Source organism: Mesoplodon bidens, assembly GCF_964165515.1.
Source record: "Mesoplodon bidens genome assembly, chromosome: 17".
NCBI classification, from domain to species: Eukaryota; Metazoa; Chordata; class Mammalia; order Artiodactyla; family Ziphiidae; genus Mesoplodon; species Mesoplodon bidens.
In genome coordinates, this window is record NC_138174.1 from 21,244,354 (window position 1) to 21,272,248 (window position 27,895).

Genomic DNA, 27,895 nt, shown 5'->3' on the forward strand with positions numbered 1-27,895 from the left:
TACACATGGACCATTTATGCTGGGATGATGGCTGTATGACAGCATGATGTAAACAAACTAATCCTACAAGTCAAGTAGTAGCAGCTACTACCTTCTTCACCTGACTGTCAATATCAATAGATGTTATTATCCCCATTTTACAGATTGGGAAATAGAAACTTTGCTAAAATCACAGAGCAAATTACAAACATTACTTAAGACAGAACCCAAGTAGCTTAAAAACACCTCCCACCAGCACAGACTTTGCCACCTTCCAAGCCAACCTATCACACCATCATGAGTTTAGGTATTAATGCTTTGTAACAATTCCTCACAAAGGTCGAGTGGTCAAAGGCTTAAAAATCACTTATTATAAGTGAAAGATCCTGCCAAAGTTGGAAATTAGAAAGCAGTGCAATATTCCAGGGATCTATATCCTGCACTGTTTATACCTGGGGTATACCAGGTCTCCATGTGTGAATTTCTTCAGCAGACAGGAAGCCAAAGCCCCCCCAGAAGTTCAGGAACAATACCACCCTCTTGGAGGCTCTATTCATTCCACGGTTCCGAAGAGCTTCTTTCGAACAGTCTGGGAGTCTCAGCTATGAGCTGAGATGCATCAGGAGTTATTCTCCCCTGAGGGAAATCAGTCCGCAGTTCCTGATCTTCATGCAAGTTTTCTTTAGCAAGAAACATGCATTTCATGTTACCTTTGATGTCGAAGGGCACTTGAATGGTAAGGACTAGTGTTTGGATGTTACAGTCTATGCCATTAAACATTTGGTGCAGAGCGTCCGATGCCAGGACACAGCAACCTGAGCTAACCCAGTCTTCCCCTGTTGCTCACACCTCAGAATCTGTGGCGGGCCAAGCAGTGAGAAGCAGTGGGAAAGACAGGAAGCTTCGCTATTTCAGACGTGAGCATTTTCAGCGGGATGTCTCATGCAGTCTTGTCACAAATCCAATTTCTTCAACTGCTCATATGTCACAAAGAACTGCAGGTATTAGTTAAGGCTGACATTTTATGCCATCTTAACCCTAACGCATCAAAACAGACCCACAAATAGCACACCTCCTAACAAATATTTCTGGGCAGACCACATGCCGTGGACATGATTAAACATGAGGGGCTCCACCCTCAACCACCCCAAGAGATCTCCCCATTAACCTTCCCAAGGTCAGCTTGGAAGAGACAGACCACAACTGAGACACATAAATCCCCTGCATCACCTCCAAAAGCCTCTAAGATTACATCCACACTGCTAGCTTTTCTGACTTTTGGCAAGACTTCACAGAACAGTAAATTCTGTGAGAAAGAGCAAGAGAGCAACCCCGGGGAGCTCTCCTCCAGGGCTGCTGGTAGGCAAGCTTGCCTGGGAGGGAGGCGCAGCTAAACAAGGATGGTGCAAACTGACATCCCCTGCTTTATAATTCTGTCCTTTCATTTCTAACAAACTGTCTCTTCCTTCCTGCCTCCCACTTTGGCGTAGAGGGAAAAGTGCTCATCAGCCGAATAATTCTGGAGCTAATGCCTCTCTATCCTTAGGCACTCTCTGAAATAAGCACTCTAGAACATGGCTGCCAAACCACATCCTTCCCAAGGGTGGCTAGGGATTGAAAAAATAAACAAATAAATAAATCCTTGTCTCTCCCTCTCTCTGAAATCATAAACACTCTTCAGCTCCTAGAGCAGAGTCTAAAGAAAAGTTTTTATTGCTACCATTGCCTTTCAATCACACCACCATTAAACCAAGCTTCACAGTGCCTAGCAGAGACTTTATACCTCCTGAAAAAGAAACTGAAGAGTTATTTCTTGAATCAGAGGAACTTAACAGAATAAGAACCTACTTCTAAATTATAATTAATAACATGACGGTTTATATAAACAACATTCTTCAGCTGTATCTTTTTTCAGATCTACTGCAACAGAAAAGGATACAATAATATTCCAAGGACCAAGTCTCAACCAATTTGGCCAAAACCCTTTATATAGAGCAAAAAACCCTTCATTCTTCCATGTCTGTTATAAGGGAGGGGGAAAAAAAAGTTAACGTCCGACTTTCCAATTATGTCAAATATGCATTAATAATTAGTAGCCAGACTGAACTGATATATTTTTCTTAAAAACAAAATTCTATCTGGAAGGACTATCTAAGAAATCATTGCCCTCTGCCTCTTTTCGTTCTTTAAAGGTTTCTGCATAGGTGAAGACTAAGGCTCTGTACCAAACTATCCCACACCCAAAGCAAACAGCAGTTGGATGAATAAGAGATGAGATTTAATTCCAACTAGAGTCTTCTGCCTCCTTGCCATGTGGGCTTACAGCAGGTCAGAAATAAAAACAGGAAGCCAGGGCAGTAAAGACATAATTCAGAGTACCACCGTTTCATGTTGTTGGATAGATAACATTAAGTCTCTTTGCTTCATCAAAGCAATATTTGAAGGCTAGGGATGTACCAGCACCATGCCGGTGAACAGCAACCACAGAAGTGGTCCCTCATCGTTGGCTGCTGGCAATCCAGCAGGGGAGACAGTCACAGACTTTCATCTACTCAGGAACTGTAGGCCCAATTATTTAAACTGAGAGTTTAGGTAAGATTCACGTGTTCCTTTGAGAGCTGTCTGAATGAAGGATGTTCATTCCAGTCTGACTCAACAGGAAGGTGATATATTCTGGAAGGAGACACAGTTCTACTACAATCACAGGAAATATGACTATTTTCTCACACTTCACAGCAGAGCAGAGATAAAAGAAAAATGAACTTTCGTTTCTAAATATTCATTTAGATTGTGTATTTAAAAAATTAGCCCGTGTGGCAGAAACTCTGCACCATCTCAAGACTTTAGAGCATCACTCATCTTAGTTACATCAGCCCTCAAAATTTAGATACTCCTTTGGTTAAATAAATATAAATAAAATAAATATAAATACAAACATATATTTGGGGGGCTGTTTCACAGATTGAAGCAATCCACTAGAATGTTGAAGACTAACTTAAATAAATGTGCTTACTTCACCAGTGTCCCTTATTATTATACTAACAAGGTTTTATTATTATGTCTATACTTATTATTATAAATGTATATGATGTTTCTACATAACATTATTCCAGGCACTGTGCTAACTATTTTGTAGGTATGATCTCAATGGTTTTTATAATAATCCTGTGAAGTAGGTGCTATTATTTATTGTCCCATTTCACTTGTGAGGAAACCGAGGTGTACAGAGTCTGTACCTTGACCGAAGTCACACGATTACAAATGACAGAATCACAGGTTCGTCAGGCTCTAAACCCTTGTGTTTTTAAATCCTGAAAAGAAACTCTTCAGAAGGCAACATGGAAGCCAATGAGCCACGAAAGGCATTCACAACAGTGTACAGATGGACAACCCCGCTCACCTGTAACAAGCAATCCAGGGAACCTGTGTAGCCAGGGCATCTGCCATCTTGAAGGACTCTCTGATTCATCATACGTGTTCTCACCACATCGACAGGGTTTGAGGCCAGGGCCCCCGCCAGCCCACAGGTGAAGCTTGAGCTATAAAGAAGAGACCATTTGAAAAATAAAAAGTTTAATACCCCTGGGCTGCAGCCCCTACTATCAAGGGCAGGAAACAGCCTCCTCCCGAACTAGGTTAAAGTAACAGGTTACAAGATGGAATATATGAGAATGAGGCCCTTATCTAAAGAGCTGCACAGACTTCTTAAACACCAGCATTGTTTATACTGGCTTATAAATTCTAGCCTCGGCTAAGAATACTTTTGAGGTTCTGGAATGTCAACGAATCATAGAAACAGGAAGGAGCGTCCTCCAAGGATGATCTATTTTTTCTATCTATTCACCTACAAATAGGCATCAGAGTAATTTTAGCCATCTCATAACTACGTTGCTCTTAGAGATCAGGGAAAAAGATTTCCTCACTGTAATGTGATGCCCACCAGGGCCCTGGGTTCTACTAAACTTTCAGTCACAAGACTACCATAGACCGGCCCTGGTATCAACTAACTCAGAGTAGGGTTTCACAACTTCAGCACTACTAACATTTTGGAACAGAGAATTCTTTGTTGTGGATGTCTGTCCTGTGCATTGTAAGATGTTTAGCAGCTCGCTGGCCTCCACCCAGTAGATGTCATTAGCACATAAGAATCAGAAGAGACTCCAAAACTGCCAAATGTTATAGAAACAGAGAGTCAAAAAAGTGGTTGCCAGAGCTTGGGGTTGGGAAGAAGTTGGCAAAAGCGTACAAAAATTTCAGTTATGAGATGAATAAGGTCTGAGGATCTAATGTATAACATGGTGGTTATGGGTGACAACACAGTAGTATATATAATTTAAATTTGCTACAAGAGTAGAATTTAAATGTTTTCACACAAACATAAAATGATGGATGTGTTAATTAACTCGATGAGGGTAATCATTTCAAAATGCATACGTGTATCTAACCGTATTGTGCACTTGAAGTATCTTACAATTCTACTTGCCAATTATACCTCAATAAATCAGAAAAATTATAAAAATAAAAAGCAAGCAAGAGAATGCCAAGCATGATCGCAGCTGTATAATAAAGCACATGTAATTTTTGTAGACATATTTGCATATGCATAGAAAACACCTGAAGGTACACATCAAACAGTTAACAATGGCTACCTAGGTAAAGGGGTAAGGACATCCTTTATCCTGGTTTACTTCCATATCATAATTTTTCAAATATGAGAATATAATACTTTTATGATAAACTTTCTTTAAAATGTCTATAAATTTGCAGCAAATTTCTACCCTAAGCTCATGCATACCTAAAATATTAATTTTTTTAAAATCCATAAACATACAGGAAATGGGTATACACAGTGTCTCCCATCAAGCCCGAGAGAATCAGATGCTTCTTGGTGAGGTCGTAGACCGGCAGCTCCACACCAACAACAATAGCGGCCCTCTGAGCAGTAAGGGACACGCCCTGGGTAAAAATATCAAGAATAACAAGTCAGATATCTCTCCCCTACAAACTATGACCAATTTTTACGTTTTCCTGCTGGTAGGTAGCAATGTAGAGTGAAAGAGTAGAAAAATCCAGACGGTAAGAAGTCAGAAGCCCCAAAGTCTAATTCTGATTCTGGCACTAACTGTACGACCTGGACCAGGACGAGTCACCTCTCAGAGCTTCCGGTTTCCTTGTATGTATGGAGAGGATCGGACTGGACGACCTTTAAGATCTAATCTATGAGATGACAGTCCCTAGAACACTAGGAAATAGAATTCCATACCGGCGCTTGCCTAACAGTCTTCACTTAAGAGCCATGAAACCATACAGATCAAAAAATCCAATGTAACTATAACCTCTTCTCCGTAAGAACTTAGGGGGAAAAAAAGCAAACAAAAAAAGTATTCAATCCTCACAGAATTTCTTATATATGAATTTTTCAAAAGGCACTTTAAAATCACGACATACTCCTTATGTAAAATCATGACATTTTCATTTTACAGATTAAGGAAATTAAGGAAGAAGACCTTCAAGGGCAGATGTCATCCTTCTTCCTTTACTCCATTATACCATTTGGATTAAATAATAAAAATAGGAAAAATAAATTTTTTTAAAAATGGGAAGAACTGGGCTTCCCTGGTGGCGCAGTGGTTGAGAGTCCGCCTGCCGATGCACGGGACACGGGTTCGTGCCCCGGCCCGGGAGGATCCCACATGCTGCGGAGCGGCTGGGCCCGTGAGCCATGGCCGCTGAGTCTGCGCGTCCGGAGCCTGTGCTCCGCAATGGGAGAGGCCACAGCAGTGAGAGGCCCGCGTACCGCAAAAAAAAAAAAAAAGGGAAGAACTAAGTTAGTTGGGTCTGTTTTTCAAGCTTACCTTCCAAAGCCCTCTTGTTCCCTCTTGCTGGTAAATGTGAATGAAGTTGCCTATCATTCCTCCTTGAAGGGTGCTATTTTGTGCTTGCATCCGAATCTAGAAATTAAAGACTAACGTGAGAAAGAAACTAGCATGTTTCTCCCTAAATGCAGACTTAAAAAAAAAATTATTCAATTCGTTGTTTAATAACCATTAAAAGAAAAAAACTGTAATATAAATATTACTACAATGCTAGTTTAAATTTATCAGGATTGGTTCTTAGGCACTTTAGAATCAAGAAAAAGCATCTTGTAGAGTCCAGTCTTGCATGCAGCAGCTCATTAAGTGTCAAAAAGAAATTTCTTTAAATAGTCTTTTGAAAAGGAAAGAAAATGGCATATCTCCCTCTAGGTTACTAAGCAGGAAGGAGAGAATATCATGGTTAATTCTAAAGATTCAACATAATTAATGAGTATCCAGTGTACCTGGCAGCACCAAGCACTGGCAAGCACATTTCTTAAACGAGTTACTCCAAGCCCTATTATTTCCAAACAGCCAAACCCCAAGGTACGCAGACGTGCTGGCCAAAGGATGGCCATGTGATGTCTGTCACACTCTGTTACACGGGAACTTACAAGTGAACTTTACAACCGCCATGGAATTCACATGACCAATATTCCAACATAAAAATGTTTGATGTAGCTCTGCATTTTTAAGAATAAAAAGGGACTTCTTCTCACTAAAAAACTGGTACCTTATTTTGGTTTAGGGAGCACATGCATTACCCTCTAATTCTAAAGGGAACTGTTATTGCCAGGCTAACATGAGAAAAGAAAATGCAGGAACTGCCTTTCCATAGCCCTGATATACATTTAAGAGGTTAATAGGAGTGTGGATATTTTTCTCTAGCAATTTTACCCCAGTACAGGGTAAACTCAGGGCAAAAGGGCCTGGTACTTCTCTTCACACCGTATGTAACTGTAGTGCACCGAACGGCCTGCTGCATGCAATTTTGATGTTGTCGGAATCTCCTATTAGATTGAAAGCTGAAGGCGGGGTCTTTGCCTGACTCATTTTTGGATTCTAAGCATATAGTACACCAACTGGTGCAAGGTAGAAGCACAGTGAATGCTGCTTAAATAATGGGGGAAAGAAAAAGAATGAGGGAAGGAAAGGAATACCTTGAGAGGGTGTGACCAATAACTCACACCTAATTTTGATTTTCTTTAATTAGTTAGTCCCTTGCCTTATTACAAAAAGGATTTAAGGAGGCTGTATCCCTGGTATTGTTGATAAGGTCATCTAATGAGTTATATCTAATTGTAGTTATGTAAATATTTTTATTACTATTTCCTGAAATCAAATTAGAGGAAAACGTAACGTCTTCAGAAACGGTCATCAACAAGCTGCCTAGACTGCTGTAAAACTTGCAGTCCATCTATTTTATTTTATTTTTTATTTTCTGGCTGCATCGTGTGGCTCTTGAGATCTTAGTTCCCCGACCAGGGACTGAACCCGCACCCTCAGCAGTGAAAGCGCCAAGTCCTAACCACTGGACCAACAGGGAATTCCCAACAGCCCATCTATTTTAATGAACCAATAAAAACAAGGGAGATTTTCAATGAAAAATGAAATTCAAATACATCTAAGTCTAATTTTCTTTTTTCTGGTTAATCACCAAAACCTCCAAAGTCTCCAAAAATGGGCCCTACTTGCGAGCTTATCTGTATCAGTGGGAAACCCACCTAGTGCATGTTTCTGAGTCTTCATGGCACTAGAACTGTAAAGATTCACACATACATAGTATATGTTATATTCACAGATTTTCATTATCTGAATGTTGATTACAATAAGAAAATGCAGAGTGTGCCTGTAAGACATAGATAGCACTGCTTACTTTCAAAACATCAGTTGGATTAGCAATGGTTGAGGATATGACTCCAGAGAGAATTCCGCAGACCACATTTATCAGAAGGGTTTCATCTGCAAACAAAGACATATTATTTGCCTCTTCATATGAGTAACTCATGTATAGGTGTAATTCACTTAAACATCACTCGTTCATTTAAGAAACTAAAGAAATACATGCTTAACGAACCAAGTAATTTTCAAAGGATTAGGGATTTTGCTGGCTGAACGGATTTTTTTTTTTTTTTTTTTTTTTCGGTACGCAGGCCTCTCTCACTGTTGTGGCCTCTCCCGTTGTTGCGGAGCACAGGCTCCGGACGTGCAAGGCTCAGCGGCCATGGCTCACGGGCCCAGCCGCTCCGCGGCATGTGGGATCTTCCCGGACCGGGGCACGAACCTGTGTCCCCTGCATCGGCAGGCGGACTCCCAACCACTGCGCCACCAGGGAAGCCCCAGGTGAAGGGATTTTGCTTAGCAAAATTTCTTGACACCTAAAAAGGAATGTGAATTATCATGGAAGTGAACCATAATTCACTTCTGTGTGTAAGTGCAGACCACTGTAATTAAGATGAGGTCGTATACCAACTGGTAGGAGAATAATAGATACCCTCCTATGAGATAAGGTGGAGATAAAATTTTAAAGCACATTATACATATTTAATTTGAAATATACTGAAGCACTTTTAAAACATCTTTGCTCCTGGCTCACTGCTCTCATAGAACAGTGACTAGTGCTTATCTCTTTGTAAAAAAGACAGAAACTTCTAGGGATTAAAGCAAAGTCGAAGAATCAAACAGCAAGAGAATATTAGAACTCAGAGTTCTCAATACTAAGAAAATGTAGTCACCGCTTTCCTGAAAAATAGGTGATAATGCCTATGATTGTAGAGAATTTTAAGTGGGCTAGAACTACAACAACATACCCTCTAGTCTGGACATTGTGGAAACATGGACAACTCATTAAGATGTTTGTAAGATTGCTCTGTTACCCCCCTAAGTTCAGCTCATATCTGACTTGCATATTGATATAAGCAAGTACAATTCATTTAGATTTTACACCCAACCCAAAGTTCTCCTCCACAGGAGTAAAGACACAAATAAGAAAATCGATCCCAAACCACTTGAATAAAAAGACAAACAACCCACCTCCTGTCCACAAGTGGAATTCCCCACTCACCTTCCGGGCGCTCGACAAATAACCGCTTCAAGCTCTGGTAGGTGCCTATCTTGATGGTGCCATAGGAAGCCTGGCGCAACATCGCAGGAGCAATCCTGCCAAACCAACGGACAAAGAGACAAAAAAATTCTAAAAAACCACTTAAAATCCTCTAGAAGGCACACATAGGAGACGCAATCACGTATCTGCCTTCCACAATCAAACTACACTAAGACAGATTTCTTAAGAGTTTAAAATCCAGCAAAAATATAGGTGGAGGACTTCCCTGGTGGTCCAGCAGTAAAGAATCCGCCTTACAATCAATGCAGGGGACGTGGGTTCGATCTCTGGTCGGGCAACTAAGATCCCACAGGCTGTGGGGCAACTAAGCTCACGCACCTCAACTAGAGCCCTAGTGCCACAACTACTGAGCTCTCGCTCCTCAACTAGAGCCCGTGTGCCGCAAACTACAGAGCCCACGTGGCCTGGAGCCTGCACGCCGCAACTAGAGAGAAGCCCGTGCACCACAACGAAAGATCCAGCATGCCTCAACTAAGACCCGACGCAGCCAAAGATAAACAAAATAAATAATAAAGAGGGACTTCCCTGGTGGCGCAGTGGTTAAGAATCCGCCTGCCAATGCAAGGTACACGGGTTCGAGCCCTGGTCCAGGAAGATCCCACACGCCACGGAGCAACTAAGCCCCGTGCGCCACAACTACTGATCCTGCGCTCCAGAGCCCGCGAGCAACAACTAGTGACCCCATGTGCCACAACTACTGAAGCCCACGTGCCTAGAGCCCGTGCTCCGCAACAAGAGAAGCCACTGCAATGAGAAGCCCACGCAACGCAATGAAGAGTAGCCCCAAGGACTTCCTTGGTGGTGCAGTGGTTAAGAATCCGCCTGCCAATGCAGGGGACACGGGTTCGAGCCCTGGTTCAGGAAGATCCCACATGCCACGGAGCAACAAAGCCCATGCCTCACAACTACTGAGCCTGCGCTCTAGAGCCCGTGGGCCACAACTACTGAAGCCCACATGCCTAGAACCCATGCTCCACAACAAGAGAAGCCACTGCAATGAGAAGCCTGCGCACCGCATGAAGAGGAGCCTGCTCGCCGCAAGTAGAGAAAGCACGCACGCAGCAACGAAGACCCAACGCAGCCAAAAATACATAAATAAAGTTATTAAAAAAAAAAAAAAAGAGGGCTTCCCTGGTGGCACAGTGGTTGAGAGTCCGCCTGCCGATGCAGGGGACACGGGTTTGTGCCCTGGTCCGGGAAGATCCCACATGCCACAGAGCGGCTGGGCCCGTGAGCCATGGCCGCTGAGCCTGCGCATACGGAGTCTGTGCTCCGTGGCGGGAGACGCCACAGCAGTGAGAGGCCCGCATATCGCAAAAAAAAAAAAAAAAAAAGAGTAGCCCCAGCTCGCTACAACTGGAGAAAGCCCAAACACAGCCAAAAATAAATAAATAAAAATTTTAAAACAAAACAAAGGTAAAAAAAAAAAAAAAAGTGGGTTCTTGGGAATTCCCTGGCAGTCCAGTGGTTAGGACTAGGTGCTTTCAATGCCAAGGGCCCCGGTTCAATCCCTGGTCGGGGAACTAAGCTCCCACAAGCCACACAGTGGAGCAAAATAAAATATATGTATATGTATATGTGTGTGTGTGTGTGTGTGTGTGTGTTCAGTTAAATGTGTGCAAGTTATTAGTTCCCTAAGTGATAGCTCAGCCCCTCATATTTATCCTCAGTGAAAACGTACATGAACACGGAGTTCTATTTGCCCATCCACATTATAATGGGAGGGCTTTCCTTTCTCAGGACAAAGCACCTGGTGAAATCTGGCCTCCGTAAGCATCCTCCAGGGTTGCTCTGGAGCTCATCTCCCACCTCCCGGGGGGCCCTGTTCCACTTACTCCCTCTCCCTCCTCCGGGACCCTCCCCACCCCAAAACCACCCTGTGGCATTCATACTCGCAGGCTCTCCTGCCACACTTCCCACCTCCTTCTCAGATTGCAATCCGGCTTCCTTCCACCCTCATCAAGAGCCCCCTCACCAAAAGGGGCCCAAGGGACATCTCTGTAGCTAAACTGAATGACGCTTTTCAATCAGCATCTTACAAAGCCCCTCTGCCTTTCCAGCATTTGCTGTGGTCCACTCTCTGTCCTGCTTGCAGCCGTCTCCTCCCTGAGCTGCCATAAATTCCCTCTCTCCAATTCCTCCTCTTTCTCTGCACATCCTACCTCTGTCCTCTGAGGGGCCCAGGAGTTCTGTCCTTCCTCTCTTCTCTCACGGCTCCACACACTCCCCAGATGAGCTCAGCTACTCGCGTGGCTTCAACTGTCCGAAGAGTGATGACTCCTAAACTCATGTTTCCAACACTGATCCCAAGATGCATTTCCAGCTGCTTCCCAGAGTTTTCAATTCACATGTCCTACCCCTACCACCAGAGCAAGTGTCTCACACAACTAATTATCCTCCCTCTCCAAACAATCCGCTCTCCTCTTCTGTGTCCTAGACCAAGGAGTGGCCCCTCCATCTGCACACTGGCCAGAACCAGAAAGAGACACTAGCCCGTCTCCTCCTTCCCCACCACCCCTCACGTATGAGGTCGTACACTGTGTCGATCCTCTGCCCTCAACAGCCTGCCTTCTTTCTCTCCATCCCCAAGACAATTCCTCAGGTCAGATCCTTGTCTCTGCTTCTTATGTGTCAGCCTGCTTCCACTGTCACTGTCTCTCTTTCTCCCAATGGCAGGCGGGAATTTTTTACAACGGAAACCTGATCATGTCAGTCCCTCTACTCAAAACCCTTCAGTGGCTTCTGTCTGCCACAGGTATAGTAAACTCACACACTTACAGGTACCGGGCAGATGCTATGAGCGCGTGAAGCGGGCTGAGTCTAATTGCACACGTACACTATGTGAGTGCCAGAGGTTTGGTAAACCAGAGAAAGCATCCTTAACACCAGTTACTATTATCATAAGTGACCCAATGTGGGCCCGGATGTTAGCTTTCTTGAGACGATCGAATGGTTTTTATGTTCAACTTCTCGCATTTAAAAGACTGGCTCAACTGAAAGACAAAAACCTTCGGGGACCCGTGGGTGGGAGGGCTGTGAGACATCAGTTTGGGATCTGGACCTGGTCCTTCAGGATCAGGTCCAGGGCCTCTTAGTCTGGGATTGATGCCCTGCCTCAACCAGAGGCTAGGACTGGGCAGACGCCACTGTAATCCCGTTTGCACATCTGCAGTCCCCACTCAACCATAGTTCCTTCAGGGCAGGGGCTGCTGCCGATTCCCACGTGTCCACCCAGATCCAGTCTCGCCCCTCTCTGTGCTGCTCTGTGCCGAAGCTGGCGCCATGGATGACACCACCCGGCTCCCCTGCCAGCTGATTCCAGCCAGTAGAAGATGGGAGAGAGGGAGGGAGGGAGGGAGAAAAAGTGGAGGTATTTCTTCCTCTCCCTGGGCACTAGTAAGGCATCTCTCAACAACGCCTGTTGGCTCCTTCAAGGCTCCAGCCCTAGTAGGCTCTGCTAACATCATTCCTGTCCTTGTCCCCCTGGTCCCAGGGTTGGTAACAATTTCTCACTTTGCTAGTTTCTACGTACCACAAAACCCTTTATTCGCTCCCTTAACCCTTAAGTAGCCCTTTCATTAATCTCCCTTCATTTAAACCACCCGAACGAACTGTTTCCTGCAGGGCCTCTGACTGACATAGGCAGGACCCCGACTTACTCACTTTCCTAACCACTGCCTGCAGCACACTGGTCGTTAAATGTTGGATTAAAGAAAAGCTGTTCACTGCAACTCTTACCTATGGAGAATATCATATCATTTTCATTATAGCAAAAACCTCAGTAATTCAGAATAACCAAGGGGAAGGGCTATTAAAACAAATGTAATTTTTGTATTATTATCTGTATTTGAATATAATGAAAACATAGTTGCACCACAATACTCGCTACATTAAAACACATATATAGAAAATAAAGTTGAAATGAAAAATGAAAAAAAAAAAATCAACCATTGCTACTTGCTCTTGAATACACCCCAAACTTGTATTTTTTCTCTATGAAGTCTTAGTGTGACATCTGTTCATTTGAAAGCTCAACAGTGAAATATAAACACACGAAGGTCTACTTACCCTGAATACAGTGCTTTCAGGCCTTCCTCTCTGCCTATCCTCACTAACGCATGCAACATTCCTCGATACCTGATTTCTTTAAAGTTTGCATCATTCTTCTGGCCTTGAATCTGAAGCCGTGTCTTGGTTAAATCAATTGGAAAAGTACCTTAAAATTTTGAAGAAGGAAATGTTTCACTTAATAGAAAGAAATTTCACTAAACAAAAGACACACAGGGATAGATTACTGAGGAAACATTCAGACTATAACGTAAACTAAGAAACAGAATTAAGAAATGGCAGATACTTTGCAATCTTCCTATTAAAAAAAAAAAAGAACAGATTTTTAAAAATCTTTTTAAAAATGCATAACTGTGTTTTCTGTACATTTTTATTTATGTCCCATCTTATTCTACCTAGGATTTGAGGAGGCTGCACTGCTATCAGAAGTAAGTACATGGAATGATTTACACAAACAGGAAATCCACTTTAAAATGTAAGTTACTGGGAACTCCCTGGCAGTCCAGTGGTTAGGACTCAGCACTTTCACTGCTGGGGCCCGGGTTCAACCCCTTGTTGGGGAACTTAGATCCTGCAGGCCGCGCAGTGCAGCCAAGAAATAATAATAATAATAATAAAAATAAAATGTAAGTTACTATTTTTCACACATGTGAAGGCTGATACGGGGCTCAACGTGAACGGAGATAAATGCGTTTTCTAAAGGCGTTTCTCACCTGTGTATTACAGCCTAAAAGTGACTCTGTTAATGTAGGTAAAAATGTTTAATGTAGTACTTAAGAGATAGTCCATCCAAACATATAAACCCACACACAGTAACCTTGAGTCACTGTGTCGATGAATCTACATGGGGAGCCTAAGCCAGTGGTCAGTGGTTAATGTGCCTCAGCCCCTCAGCCCTGGTCCCCACTGGCTCTTCAGGGGCAGCCTCTGTCCCAGGACAGCAGCGATTCAGCCCAGCACCTGGCACTTGGCAGCATTTCAATCAACATGTGTTTTGTTTTGGTTTTGGCCACGCCACACAGCTTGTGGGATCTTAGTTCCCCAACTAGGGCTTGAACCTGGGCCCTGGGGCAGTGAAAGTGCAGAGTCCTAACCACTGACAGGGAATTCCCGTCAATGAACATGTGCTGAATGAATGATCCGGGCAATAAACAAAGGAACAAACAGGATCTGATTGGAGCTGAGCTGATGAAGTCACCAGCAGGACATGAACAACAGGCATGATCAGAACATGATGGCACGACGACAGTCACTCACCTCCGGCTCAGGAAGGCCCTGGGGCTCCCTAAACCTTTTTTTTCCCTAAACCTCTTTTAAAGCCAAATGTGTTAACAGTGATGAAGCGGGGAAAAGGACAAAGAGAACAGGGACAGATGTCATCCAACAATGATTCATGAAACTTCCGTTAGAGCAATAGGTCCAACTGTCTCCCCACTGAACTTTCAACCCTAAACTGCTAATAAGCAGCCAAAGTCACTAGTTTGTCTTAAAAGTATCCCAAAGGAAGAAAGAAATTTTGAATGCTGAGATTAAGTGTTTCATAATCTCACATTCTGTGCCTGAACTACACTCACACCATAAGTCTTATGACAGCCAATGATCACACCCGTAAGTTTCAGCCTCGTCACGTGCAGCAGGCAGCTGACCGGCCTCTGCCCTGGGCTCCTTACCGCACTCCGCTGTGATGGAGGCCAGGCCTCCGTACACGAAAGGCTTCCAGTTGAGGGCTGACATGCTCACCGCTGTCCCTTCTCCTTTGTTCACAGACGCATAGCCTCCAACAGGGTTTTTCCTGGACACAAAAGTAAGGTGTTTCAACACTGTAACTTCTCACACAGGCAGTCTCTTCTTTAAGCTTGTGTTTCAATTGGAGTGAGCACTACCAGATGCTACCCCTGAACGCTGTCCCCACCCACACATGCACAATTCCCAAGATGATCCTCACCTTATAAAGGAAAGCACCCCTATTTCCTAAACCCCAAATCACTTGATCAGTTGCCTTAATTCTAACCCAGGCCTTAAATAAGCCAATATCTTGATATCTTGATACGTGTGTGATTAGTGTAGTACAATGGAGGTGATTTTCTGGGTAGTCCATGTTATCTTAAATCTGTTCTTCACTTAATAAATATTTGCTATTTGCTTGCCACTGTCTTAGTGAGTGTCCCTCCCAGGAGGTACTGGAGTCTTTCAGATACACAGAAGCAGAAAAATGTTGCAACCCAGTGTCACAAGCTAAAATGATAATTACTTTAAATGACCAAAATGTACCTCTAGTTTATAAACGTTAGCTCTCTTCTCTTACTCACGTTACGTTACTAGCTGTGAGGCGGCTTGGGATGAAGGAACGAGGCAGACTATGGGGTCAGAGCCTCGCCACCTCCTTCCTAGTAAAGTTCCTGTTGACCTCTAGGTTTTTAAATTCTCCATTATCATCATCATCATAATTGAAGCAGCCAATACAACCAATTAAGGGTAGAGTCCACACCTTTACTCATGCCTACTGTGGAAATAAAATAGAAAAAAGACACTCACGGGAGGTGGAGTCAAGATAGCGGTGTGAGAAGACGCAGAATTATCGTCTCCCCACAACTAGTGCGCCTGCAGGGCACTGGTGGGAGACTCTGATGCTCAAGGAGACGGGAGGAACCCCAAAGTGAACCAGTAGGACGTAGAGGGACAGAGTGGGGAGGAGGAGCGGAGGCCAGACAGGATTGGTGCCCCTGAGGCCAGATCAGAACAGGCAGGCAGGAGGGACTCTCCTGGAGTAGCGGGAGAGGAGTGGAGGGCGATTGCCCCGCCCACTCAGGCCCCGGGAGCCTGCTGAGCTCCCAGGCCAGTACCCCCCACTCCAAACCCCATCCAGGCCACGTGGGTCCGGGGGGCATAGGAGGGAGGCTGGGGAGATCAGGAGAGGCAGGCTGAAAGAGCCATGCAAGAGAAGCGAGAGGAGTGGAGGGCGCTTGCCCCGGCCACTCAGGCCCGGGGAGCCTGCGGGGCTCCCAGGTGAGGTCCCCTGCCCTCTGAGACCAGGGGTGGGGGGCACACCTAGGCCCCTTCTGTTGCCCACAGCACCCCCTTTTCCAGCCCTGTGGTTCCTGAGGATTGGCCCCGCCCACCACCCAAACCTCGCCCTTGCTTAGGCCCCGCCTCCACAGCCAAGGACTTCCCCCACACTTGCTTTTTTTCTTTTCCCTCCTCCTCTTTATTTATTTATTTGTTTGTTTGTTTGTTTGCGGTACGCGGGCCTCTCACTGTTGTGGCCTCCCCCGTTGCGAAGCACAGGCTCTGGACGCACAGGCTCAGCAGCCATGGCCCACGGGCCCAGCTCTCCGCAGCATGTGGGATCCTCCCGGACCGGGGCACGAACCCGTGTCCCCTGCATCGGCAGGGGGACTCTCAACCACTGTGCCACCAGGAAAGCCCCTCTTTATTTATTATTGTGGTAAAGATGCATCTTCTGGTTGTTGATTCATCTATATTTTTATGTTTATATTCTTCCTAACATATCTGTTAGTTTCCTAGTCTAATTTTATTTTTTACTTTTTTTGTTGTTGTTGTTGCCACCCCAGGCGGCTTGCAGGACCCTGGTTCACGAGCCCAGAGTTGGGCCAAAGCTCCTGCGGTGGGAGGTCCAAGTCTGAACCACTGGACTAACAGAGAACCTCATATCCCAGGGAATATGCATCGGAGTGAGGTCTCATGGAGTTCCTCATCTCAGCACCAAGACCCAGCTCTACCCAACAGCCTACAAACCCTAGTGTTGGAAGCCTCAGGCCAAACAACCAGTTAAGACAGGAACACAATCCCACTCATTAAAAAAGGAAAAAAAAGAGACAGCAAAAAAATATATCACAGATGAAGGAGCAAGGTAAAAACCTACAAGACCAAATAAATGAAGAGGAAATAGGCAATCTACCTGAAAAAGAATTCAGAGTAATGATAGTAAAGATGATCCAGAATCTCAAAAATAGAATGGAGGCACAGATGAGAAAATACAAGAAATGTTTAACAAAGATCTAGAAGCACTAAAGAACAAACAAACAGAGATGAACAACACAATAACTTAAGTGAAAAATACACTAGAAGGAATCAATAACAGAATAACTGAGGCAGAACGAATAAGTGAGCTGGAAGACAAAACAGTGGAAATAACTGTCAAGGAGCAGAATAAAGAAAATAGGATGAAAAGAACTGAAGACAATCTCAGAGATCTCTGGGACGACACTAAGCGCACCAACATTCTAATACAGGAGTGCTAGAAGAAGAAGAGAAAAAGAAAGGATCTGAGAAAATATTTGAAGAGATTATAGTGGAAAACTTCCCTAACATGGGAAAGGAAATAGTCACCCAAGCCCAGGAAGCACAGAGAGTCCCATACAGGATAAACCCTAGGAAAAACACACCAAGACACGTATTAATCAAACTAACAAAAATTAAATTCAAAGAAAAAAATATTAAAAGCAACAAGGGAAAAACAAAAAATAACATACAAAGGAATCCCCTTAAGGTTATCAGCAGATTTTTCAGAGGAAACTCTGCAGGCCAGAAGGGAGTGGCAGGATATACTTAAAGTGATGAAAGAGAAAAACCTACAACCAAGATTACTCTACCCATCAAGAATCTCATTCAGATTCAATAGAGAAGTCAAAAGCTTTTCAGACAAGCAAAAGCTAAGAGAATTCAGCACCACCAAAGCAGCTTTACAACAAATGCTAAAGAAACTTCTCTAAGCAGGAAACATAAGAGAAAAAGACCCACAAAAACAAACCCAAAACAATTAAGAAAATGGTAATAGGAACAAACATATCGATAATAACCTTGAATGTAAATGGATTAAATGTCCCAAAAGACACAGACTGACTGCATGGATACAAAAACAAGACCCGGAACATTTAAGAAAACTGAAATCGTATCAAGCATCTTTTCTGACCACAACGCTATGAGACTGGAAATCAATTACAGGAAAAAAAAACTGTAAAAACCACAAATACGTGGAGGCTAAACAGTGTGCTACTAAATAACTGAGAGATCAGTGAAGAAATCAAAGAAATAAAAAACAATACATAGAAACAAGTGACACGGCTTCCCTGGTGGCACAGTGGTTGAGAGTCCACCTGCCGATGAAGGGGACACAGATTCATGCCCCGGTCCGGGAAGATCCCACATGCTGCGGAGCGGCTAGGCCCGTGAGCCATGGCCGCTGAGCCTGCGCGTCCGGAGCCTGTGCTCCACAACGGGAGAGGCCACAACAGTGAGAGGCCTATGCACCACAAAAAAAAAAAAAAAAAAAAAACCTAACCCTACACTTAAAACAACTAGAAAAAGAAGAACAAAGAAAACCCAAAGTCAGTAAAAGGAAAGAAATCATAAAGATCAGAGCAGAAATAAAGGAAACAGAAACGAAGAAAACAAAAGGAAAGATCAATAAAACTAAAAGCTGCTTCTTTGAGAAGATAAACAAAGTTGATAAAGCCTTAGCCAGACTCATCAAGAAAAAAAGGGAGAGGACAAAAATCAATAAAATTAGAAATGAAAAAGGAGAAATCACAACTGACACTACAGAAATACAAAGGATTATAAGAGACTACTGCAAACAACTATATGTCAATAAAATGGACAACCACGAAGAAATGGACAAATTCTTGGAAAGGTACAATTTTCTAGGACTGAACCAGGAAGAATTAGAAAATATAAACAGACCTATCACAAGTAATGAAATTGAAACCATAATTAAAAATCTTCCAACAAACAAAAGTCCAGGACCAGATGGCTTCACAGGCGAATTCTATCAAACATTTAGAGAAGAGCTAACACTGATCCTTCTCAAAGTCCTCCAAAAATTGCAGAGGGAGAAACACTCCCAAATTCATTCTACAAAACCAGAAAAAGATATCACAAAAAAAGAAAATTACAGACCAATATCACTGATGAACATAGATGCAAAAATCCTCAACAAAATAACTAGCAAACAGATTCCAACAGCACATTGAAAGGATCATACACCATGATCAAGTGGGATTTATCCCAGGGATGCAAGGATTCTTCAATATACGCAAATCAATGTGATACACCACATTAACAAATTAAGGAATAAAAACATATGATCTCAATAGATGCAGAAAAAGCTTCTGACAAAACTCAACACACATTTATGATAAAAACTCTGAAGAAAATGGGCACAGGGAGAACCTACCTCAACATAATAAAGGCCATATATGACACATCCACAGCAAGCATCATACTCAATGGTGAAAAACGGAAAGCATTTCCACTAAGATCAGGAACAAGACAAGGATGTCCACTCTCACCACCATTATTCAACACAGTTTTGGAAGTCCTAGCCACGGCAATCAGAGAAGAAAAAGAAATAAAAGGAATACAAATTGGAAAAGAAGTAAAACTGTCACTGTTTACTGATGACATGATACTATACATAGAAAATCCTAAAGGTGCTACCAGAAAACTACTAGAACTAATCAATAAATTTGGTAAGGTTGCAGGAAACAAAATTAATGCACAGAAATCTCTGGCATTCCTATACACCAACAGCAAAAAATCAGGAAGAGAAATTAAGGAAACACCCCCATTTACCACTGCAACAAAAAGAATAAACCTAGGAATAAACCTGTCTAAGGAGGCGAAAGAGTTGTACTCAGAAAACTATAAAACACTGATGAAAGAAATCAAAGATGACACAAACAGATGGAGAAATATACCATGTTCTTGGATTGGAAGAATCAATATTATGAAAGTGACTATACTACCCAAAGCAATCTACAGATTCATTGCAATCCCTATCAAACTACCAATGGCATTCTTCACAGAATTAGAACAAAAAATTTTACAATTCATATGGAAACACAAAAGTCCCCGAATAGCCAAAGCAATCTTGAGAAAGAAAAACGGAATTGGAGGAATCAGTCTCCCCAACTTCAAACTATACCACAAAGCTATAGTAATCAAGACAGTATGGTACTGGCACAAAAACAGAAATATAGATCAATGGTACAAGACAGAGTGCCCAGAGATAAACCCATGCACATATGGGCACCTAATTTACAACAAAGGAGGCAAGAACATACAATGGAGAAAAAGCCTCTTCAATAAGTGGTGCTGGGAAAACTGGACAGCTACATGTAAAAGAATGAAATTAGAACACTACCTAACAGCATACACAAAAATAAACTCCAAATGGATTAAAGACTTAAATGTAAGACCAGACACTATAAAACTCTTAAGAGTAAAACATAGGAAAAACACTCTTTCACATAAACCACAGCAAGATCTTTTCTGACCCACCTCCTAGAGTAATGGAAATAAAAACAAAAATAAACAAATAGGACTTAGTTAAACTTAAAAGCTTTTGCACAGCAAAGGAAACCATAAACAAGACAAAAAGACAACTCTCAGAATGGGAGAAAATATTTGCAAATGAAAACAACAAAGGATTAATCTCCAAAATATATAAACAGCTCATAGAGCTCAATATTGAAAAAACAAGCAATCCAGTTAAAAAATGGGCAGAAGACGTAAATAGACATTTCACCAAGGAAGGCATACAGATGGCCAAGAGGCACATGAAAAGATGCTCAACATCACTAATTATTAAAGAAATGCAAGTCAAAACTACAATGAGGTATCAGTTCACACCAGTCAGAATGGCCATTATCAAAAAATCTATAGAAACAATAAATGCTGGAAAGAGTGTGGTGAAAAGGGAACCCTCCTGCACTGTTGGTGGGAATGTAAATTGATACAGCCACTATGGAAAACAGTGCAGAGGTTCCTTAAAAAACTAAAAATAGAATTACCATATGACCCAGCAATCTCACCACTGGGCATATACCGAGAAAACCATAATTCAAAAAGAGTCATGTACCACAATGTTCACTGCAGCACTATTTACAACAGTCAGGACGTGGAACAAACCTAAATGTCCATCGACAGATGAATGGATAAAGACGACGTGGCACATATATACAATGGAATGTTACTCAGCCATAAAAAGGAACGAAATTGAGTTATTTGTAGTGAGGTGGATGGACCTAGAGTCTGTCATACAGAGTGAAGTAAGTCAAAAAGAGAAAAACAAATACCATATGCTGACATATAATATGGAATCTAAAAAAAAAAAAAATGGTACTGATGAACCTAGTTGCAGGGCAGGAATAAAGAGGTGGACATAGAGAGTGGACTTGATGACATGGGGGGGATGGGCGAAGCTGGCGCGCAGTGAGAGTAGCACTGACATATACACACTATGTAAAATAGTGTGTAAGATAGCTGGCTGGTGGGAAGCAGCCGCATAGCACAGGGAGATCGGCTCGGTGCTTTGCGAGGACCTAGAGGGGTGGGATAGGGAGGGTGGGAGGGAGACTCAAGAGGGAATGGATATGGGGACATGTGTATACAGATGGCTGATAGGCTTTGTTGTCCAAGAGAAACTAACACAGTATTGTGAAGCAATTATACTCCAATAAAGATCTATTAAAAAAAAAAGACACGAATGTTGCCTTCCATCCTCCTTTCCTTGTATAGGTCCTCACTCACTGTGACATATATGCACGCACCTGCCACAGCCAGGCTCCCCACATTCATTACGTGTTCTGCAGTTTTATGCGATTTTCGTCGGCAAATCTGGCCTTGCACCAATTAACAGGAGACACATGGAAATTAGGACACTTCTCTGTATATACTATCAAACCTAATTCTTGTCAGTTTAAAATAAAATCCTCGGGCCTCCCTGGTGGCGCAGTGGTTGAGAGTCCGCCTGCCGATGCGGGGGGATATGGGTTCGTGCCCCGATCCGGGAGGATCCCACATGCCGCGGAGCGGCTGGGCCCGTGAGCCATGGCCGCTGGGCCTGCGCGTCCGGAGCCTGTGCTCCGCGGCGGGAGGGGCCGCAGCAGTGAGAGGCCCGCGTACCGCAAAAAAAAAATAAAAATAAAAATAAAATAAAATAAGATCCTAATTTACTATAGTCATGGGCAAGCAATATGCCCAATGTCTTTTCTTTGTTTGTTTTTTTGTTTGTTTTTTTTGCGGTACGCGGGCCTCTCACCACCGTGACCCCTCCCGCCGCGGAGCACAGGCTCCGGACGCGCAGGCCCAGTGGCCACAGCCCACGGGCCCAGCCGCCCCGCGGCATGTGGGATCCTCCTGGACCGGGGCACGAACCCGCGTCCCCCCGCATCGGCAGGCGGACTCCCAACCACCGCACCACCCGGGAAGCCCTGCCCAATGTCTCTACTTCACACGTTTGGGAGTGTTCCCATGTCTGTATTTCCCAGGAGACCTACCACAAGTCACTACTGCCAAGAACATCACTTCTCAAGATGGCCAAGGGGCTTCCTTACACCAAGAGAAAACAAAGGAACTCAAAAAGGACCCTAACAGACATACAGATATCTGTTCCTCATCTACAGACATTAACCAAATTCAGAGTGGTTACAGAAGACTAAGGTAGAAGGCTCCCTGAGCATGGAACTGAAAAAATCATCATGTTTTATGTATTTCAGTAGCAAGGAACAAGTCCTGCTCCCCAAAACTCATCTCACTATTAGCCTTGAAAAAGTTTAATATCTGTACTTAATTCTTAGCCTTACTAAATTCATAACTAAGGTAAGGATTAACACTATAAGTTACAGACTATAAAACACATTAATAATAAATCCAATAATTCATTACTGTCCTCAACCCATTCTTGGGTTTTGCCGAGTCCAAGTTAAAAAGCAAAACAATAACTACATAACGGTGGCGTCTGGAAGCACTGTCACTTGCCGTTACAAAAGTGTTCCACATAAGTGATTTCAGTGGATCCCCCCACAAGTTTGGGATAGGACAGAAAAAGAGACAAGGAAACCCAGTTTCAGGAAAGCAACTTGTCCAAGGCCACATGGCTGATGGGGAAGAAGTGGACCTCTAACCCCCCAATGCTTTGATCCCAAGTTTAGTGTTCTTTCTGCTACCCACCTGAGGCTGCACATGATCCAAAAGGAGTGATCGCATTTGAATTGAGAAAATATTACCAAGCACCTTGGAAAAGGTACTACTGATAAGATGTACCTTAGAAACAATGAACATGTGCTTTGAGAGAGAAGCCTTAAGAGAAAAATATATATTCAGAAGGTAGTCAATCTAAACAGTTATAATTAATTTTTCCAATACACAGTATACAAAGATAGTATTCGTATTTTTTCCCAAAGTTTCTTACTGAGGTGAAATTCACGTACTACAAAATAAACCAGGGAAGTCCCTGACGGTCCAGTGGTTAGGACTGGGCGCTTTCACTCACCGGGCCAGGGTTCAATCCCTGGTCCCCTGGTCGAGGAACTAAGATCCCACAAGCTGCGCAGTACAGCCAAAAACAAACAAACAAACAAAAACAAAATAAACCATTTTAGCAAATAATTCAGTGGCACTTAGTACATTCCAATTTTGTACAACCGCCATCTCTAGCCCCAAAATACTCCATCACCCCAAAAGGAAACCATTAAGCAGTTCCTCTCCATTCCCCCCTCCCCCTGGCCTCTATGATTCTTATTTTCTTGGCTGTGATACTATACATGCATCAAGCATCTGTGTGGAACACAGGACTCCTTATTAGTAGTTCCTAACCTGGCTGAGGAGCTTCTTAAAAGTACACACACAGGGCCCCAGCCACTGAAGGAGGGAAATCCCAAGCATCAATGAGTCAAATAAATGATGGCCTTGGAATACATATCACTTAAAATTAGGTAGTTGATTAGGTAGTGTTGACATTATAGCCGGTTCTTCTTTGCATTCATCTTATTTAGTAGAGATTTTTCCTGCAGTGTATACATAAATGTATATGTACAAAATAGACACACACACACAAGATATTCTCTAAAATGTCAGCAAAAACGTTATTCAGAATGGGATTATAACTTCTGATCTCTAATTAGAAACAAAACATGTTTTAAAAACTATGTCATCGGGGAGCCTCCCTGGTGGGGCAGTGGTTAAGAATCCGCCTGCCAGTGCAGGGGACACGGGTTTGAGCCCTTATCCGGGAAGATCTCACATGCCGCGGAGCGACTAAGCCCTAAGCCCGTGCACCACAACTACTGAGCCTGCGCTCTAGAACCCGCGAGCCACAACTACTGAGCCCATGAGCCTAGAGCCTGCGCTCCGCAACAAGAGAAGCCACTGCAATGAGAAGCCCGCACACCGCAACGAAGACCCAACGCAGCGAAAAATAAATTTATTAAAAAAAAAAAACTATACTGTCATATGACTTCATGCCATCTCGCCCATTAACTTTCTGATTTCCTGCCAATACTTTTGCCAGTTTAAGTTTAATGAGATTTGGCTACTTTTTCTTCTGTTGGTTTTGATATTAAATTTTTAGTTAGTTATAATATTAAAACCCAGAGGTTCTGGGTTATACTCATATGCAACTACTCAAGTAGAGCTCGATCTTGTTGTGGAATTGCCTCCCAGGGTTTTGAATCACATGGGATGAAGCACACACCCGTTAGTTCCTGTTCAGATATTACCCCACAATAACTTATCTTCCACAAACAAGGGTCCCCCCTCCAGTATCCCTGGTTAAACTGTAAGAAAGTACAGTCTATTCACTACAATGTTTAAAAGTTAACTAAGACGAGGGGGTAAATTAACTTTGGGGCTCTTCTCTTTTCCTTTCCCAAAGCTAGGACTAGCTTCCTGAGCAGTTAAGACTACCATGCCTTCCCAGGTTACTGTCTGCAGAGTCACATAAGGAATTTGGTTTAAATAACAACCAGAGAGTATCAGTAATTGGTCAAACATCTAAATAAGAAAAGGTTCTGGTTAATAGACCGTATGTCCAGTAAGCTGTACTGGCCAGGGCAAGCGGTGAAGGGCTTCAGTTATCTTGGGCTGAAGTCTCTGTTCAGTAAATGAAACCATTTCTTTGTTTTTGAGCTCTCTTTGAGGGGTTCTCCTCACACACATTCCTTAACTTGCTAGCTCAATTTTGGGGAAAAATCCCAACTCTACTCAAGTGTCAAGACTAACAGGCCAACACAGTCAGGGAGATTGATGTGTCCCTTAGTGATCACTAGTGTCTGAGCAGCAGCTCAGCCTGAGACTCAGGGAAGGAAGAGCTTACAACCTGCAAAAGTTCCAGCGTCCAGCACGGAAGTGGCTATTGATCACTTGCCACTTAGTTCTCCTCTTGGGGCCCTACCTTCTAGCCAAACTAAAACCCAGAGACCATTTCTCTGTGCTGCACTATGAACACAATACTGTCATTATTAATACCTGACATGTCAGGCACTGCTATATGTCTTCCACATGAAGGATTTTATGTAACCTTCACAACCCTATGAAATAGGTATCATTATCTCATTTCACAATTGAGGAAAGACAGCCTGAGAGAGGGAAAGTGACTGTGACTAGTCACACAGCTATGAAGTACTCAAACTGAGCTCTCCCTGAGGGAAAGCTGATCCTTCCTCTATGTACCTACAAAGCCAAACGCTATTTACCATAGGCTGTTAAAAATACTGGCGCAAATAATAAGAATACAATAAAAAGCGGTGGGTGGGAGGGTAGGAAATCGACATATTCAAAATACAGGTAGGGTTTTCCTGAGCGAGATGTACAAAAATTTTTATCTATTTAACAACCAAAAAAAAGTGTTTTCTGAGCAGAAGTGTCTATACAAATTAAGAACTACAAAGGATTCTCCCTACACTTAAGATATATGCTAAAGTTACATTCCTCTCTATTACATTTTCTATAACAACATTTATTTTCTCCTTACATCATCTATACAGCTACAAAGAGAGGGAATTAAAAACAGCAATTGCTGCTGGAACTTCCGAAAGCTTTCCAAGTTTCTCTTATATAATTAATTCTGGCTAAGTTCTTTCACTTTTACTGTGCTCCCTTTTCAGTCCCCAATCTTAAACTCCAATCCAGTCTCTAAACTTCTGTGCGCTCATAAATCTTTGTTCCTTGCAGGGCTGCCTTTCATGGCTTTTTCCTATTTCTCATTCTTTTTAAAGGTACGGGGCGAAAAATAAGCTCATCAGACTAATGACACATGGGATTTGAAGGGAATCTTAGAAATTTATCTTATTTCACGTGAATTAACTGAGTCCATGGTCACAAAGCTTGGCTGCAGCAAAGTCAAGAACAGAATTCATGCCTTTCAACTTTCCTCGCCAGAGGAGGAGGCCGAATCTCGACTCTTGCAGGGCAGTTCGACGTTTTGCTATTCCTGCGCAGGAACAATGCCATTTCAACTGTTTTACACGAAATTATTCACACCTAGAATTACGCTAAAATCCAGAGCTGCATTAACTTTCCGAGCAGATGAATTCAACCGGTCCTTGCCAACGTGAGCCAGCCTGGTGTGTTCCCGGAGCAATTCAAAGTACAGAAAGCCTTTTCCCATAGCAGGCAGCTCACGGGCGCCCGGGCTGCACGCTCTTGAATGAACCGCAGGTGTGAGGGATGCAGAGGCAGGAGAAACGCACCTCGGCGGCAAGGGCACACACGCCGAGATGCCAGACGGGCCTCACGCCTGATCTCGGTGACGCTGGAAGAGAAATCACCCCCTACGCCACCGAGTGATGAGGGCCGGGAGCCGGCTCTGATGCAGCAGAACCGGCCCGGCCGCAGGGAGCTGCAGCCCGAGGAGCGGGGCCCACCCCGGAACCTCGCGCCCCACCGAGCCAGGCCCCGCAAGCGAACCGGAGAGCAGAGGTGGCCCCTGGGTAGGGCCGCCGGCGCCGGGGCTCTCCGGGACCGCGGCCGACCAGAGGGGCAGCGCCGCCGCGTTGGGGCCGGGAGTTCCGCGCCAGTGGTTCTGGATGCCGCGGGGCAATGGAGGGCGGGCCGGAGGAGGGGCGACCCGGAGCAGGCGCGGAGAGGCCAGCGCGGCCCCAGCCGGGAAGTCAGACACTTACCGGGTGGCGGTGGCCCTGCACCTCCTACTCCCCAGGTACAGCAACTGCCGGCTCCAGCGGCCGCACGGGAACTGGAGGAAAGGCTGAGGAGCGGCGGGGGCAGCCCCACCCCGCCCTGCGCGGCCCTGCCCGCAGTCTTGGCGCCCATTGGCCGCTCCCGGCACAGGCCACGCCCAGGTCGCGCGCCCGGCAGCCGGCGGAGAGGGGCCGCAGAGGGAGTGGACTGCAAGACTCCGGCTCGCCGCTGGCGGGGAGTAGGAGCTGCTCGGACTCGGTGACGCCTCCGACGGCCTCGAGGTCAACTCTGCGGTGAAAGAGAAACTTAAGAGCCACGGAAGAGCCTTCTCAGGGTGCTGATTCTTTTTGTTCACGTGAACCTCTGCAGTCAGAAGGAAGTAAACTTGCACTCTTTTTTTTAAAAAAAACAGCTTTTTCGTGTGAAAATTTATAAACCGACTGAAGACTTTAACAGTATACCCTGCACTAAATTAAATGCTAACATTTCACAGTATTTGTGTTCTCTGTCACTGTGTAGGTTTTTTTCACCCCGAACCATTGGAAAGTTGCAAACAACACTGCTTCACCCCCCAAATACCTCGGCATTAGAACATGCAAGAAATTAAATACCATTTCAGTCAAATCCAATATACTGTCCATATTTAAATTTCCTTTGTTGTCCCTAAAGGTCTCTCTCCACACACACCCACACCCACACCCACACCCACCCACCCCCCCCCCACACACACATTTGTTTTTTCCAGTTCGAGATCTACCCAGGATTCGTTGCATTTGATTTCATGCCTCTCTGTACAAACTCCTTTAGTCTACTACCCTAGTACTAGTACTCTCACTTTAAAAAGAATCGTTTGTTAACACAAGTTCGTGGGTAGAGGCACAGCGAGGCCAAACAAACTGAAACATCAGAGTTTGTAGCAGAGAAAAGC

At 43.9% G+C, this 27,895-nt stretch overlaps 1 protein-coding gene across 5 annotated transcripts; it reads right to left on the minus strand.

The window, feature by feature from the left end:
* Nucleotides 1-27,057, minus strand: SLC25A30 (solute carrier family 25 member 30). 5 transcript variants are annotated; one of them, XM_081214904.1, is made up of 10 exons: nucleotides 26,952-27,057; nucleotides 14,697-14,818; nucleotides 13,027-13,174; nucleotides 8,899-8,993; nucleotides 7,711-7,796; nucleotides 5,835-5,930; nucleotides 4,811-4,935; nucleotides 3,380-3,518; nucleotides 1,919-1,999; nucleotides 1-974 (listed from the first exon to the last, which is right to left on the minus strand). In XM_081214904.1, exons 2-10 carry the CDS (start codon nucleotides 14,758-14,760, stop codon nucleotides 933-935), a joined length of 876 nt encoding a protein of 291 aa, XP_081071030.1. In that variant the 5' UTR covers nucleotides 14,761-14,818; nucleotides 26,952-27,057; the 3' UTR covers nucleotides 1-932. The 5 variants fall into 5 exon arrangements, with proteins under 5 accessions (XP_081071030.1, XP_081071031.1, XP_081071034.1 ...); XM_081214905.1 differs by having other exon boundaries at nucleotides 14,697-15,529; nucleotides 26,952-26,977; XM_081214908.1 differs by lacking the exon at nucleotides 26,952-27,057 and adding an exon at nucleotides 26,520-26,945.
* Nucleotides 27,058-27,895: the final 838 nt, after the last annotated feature.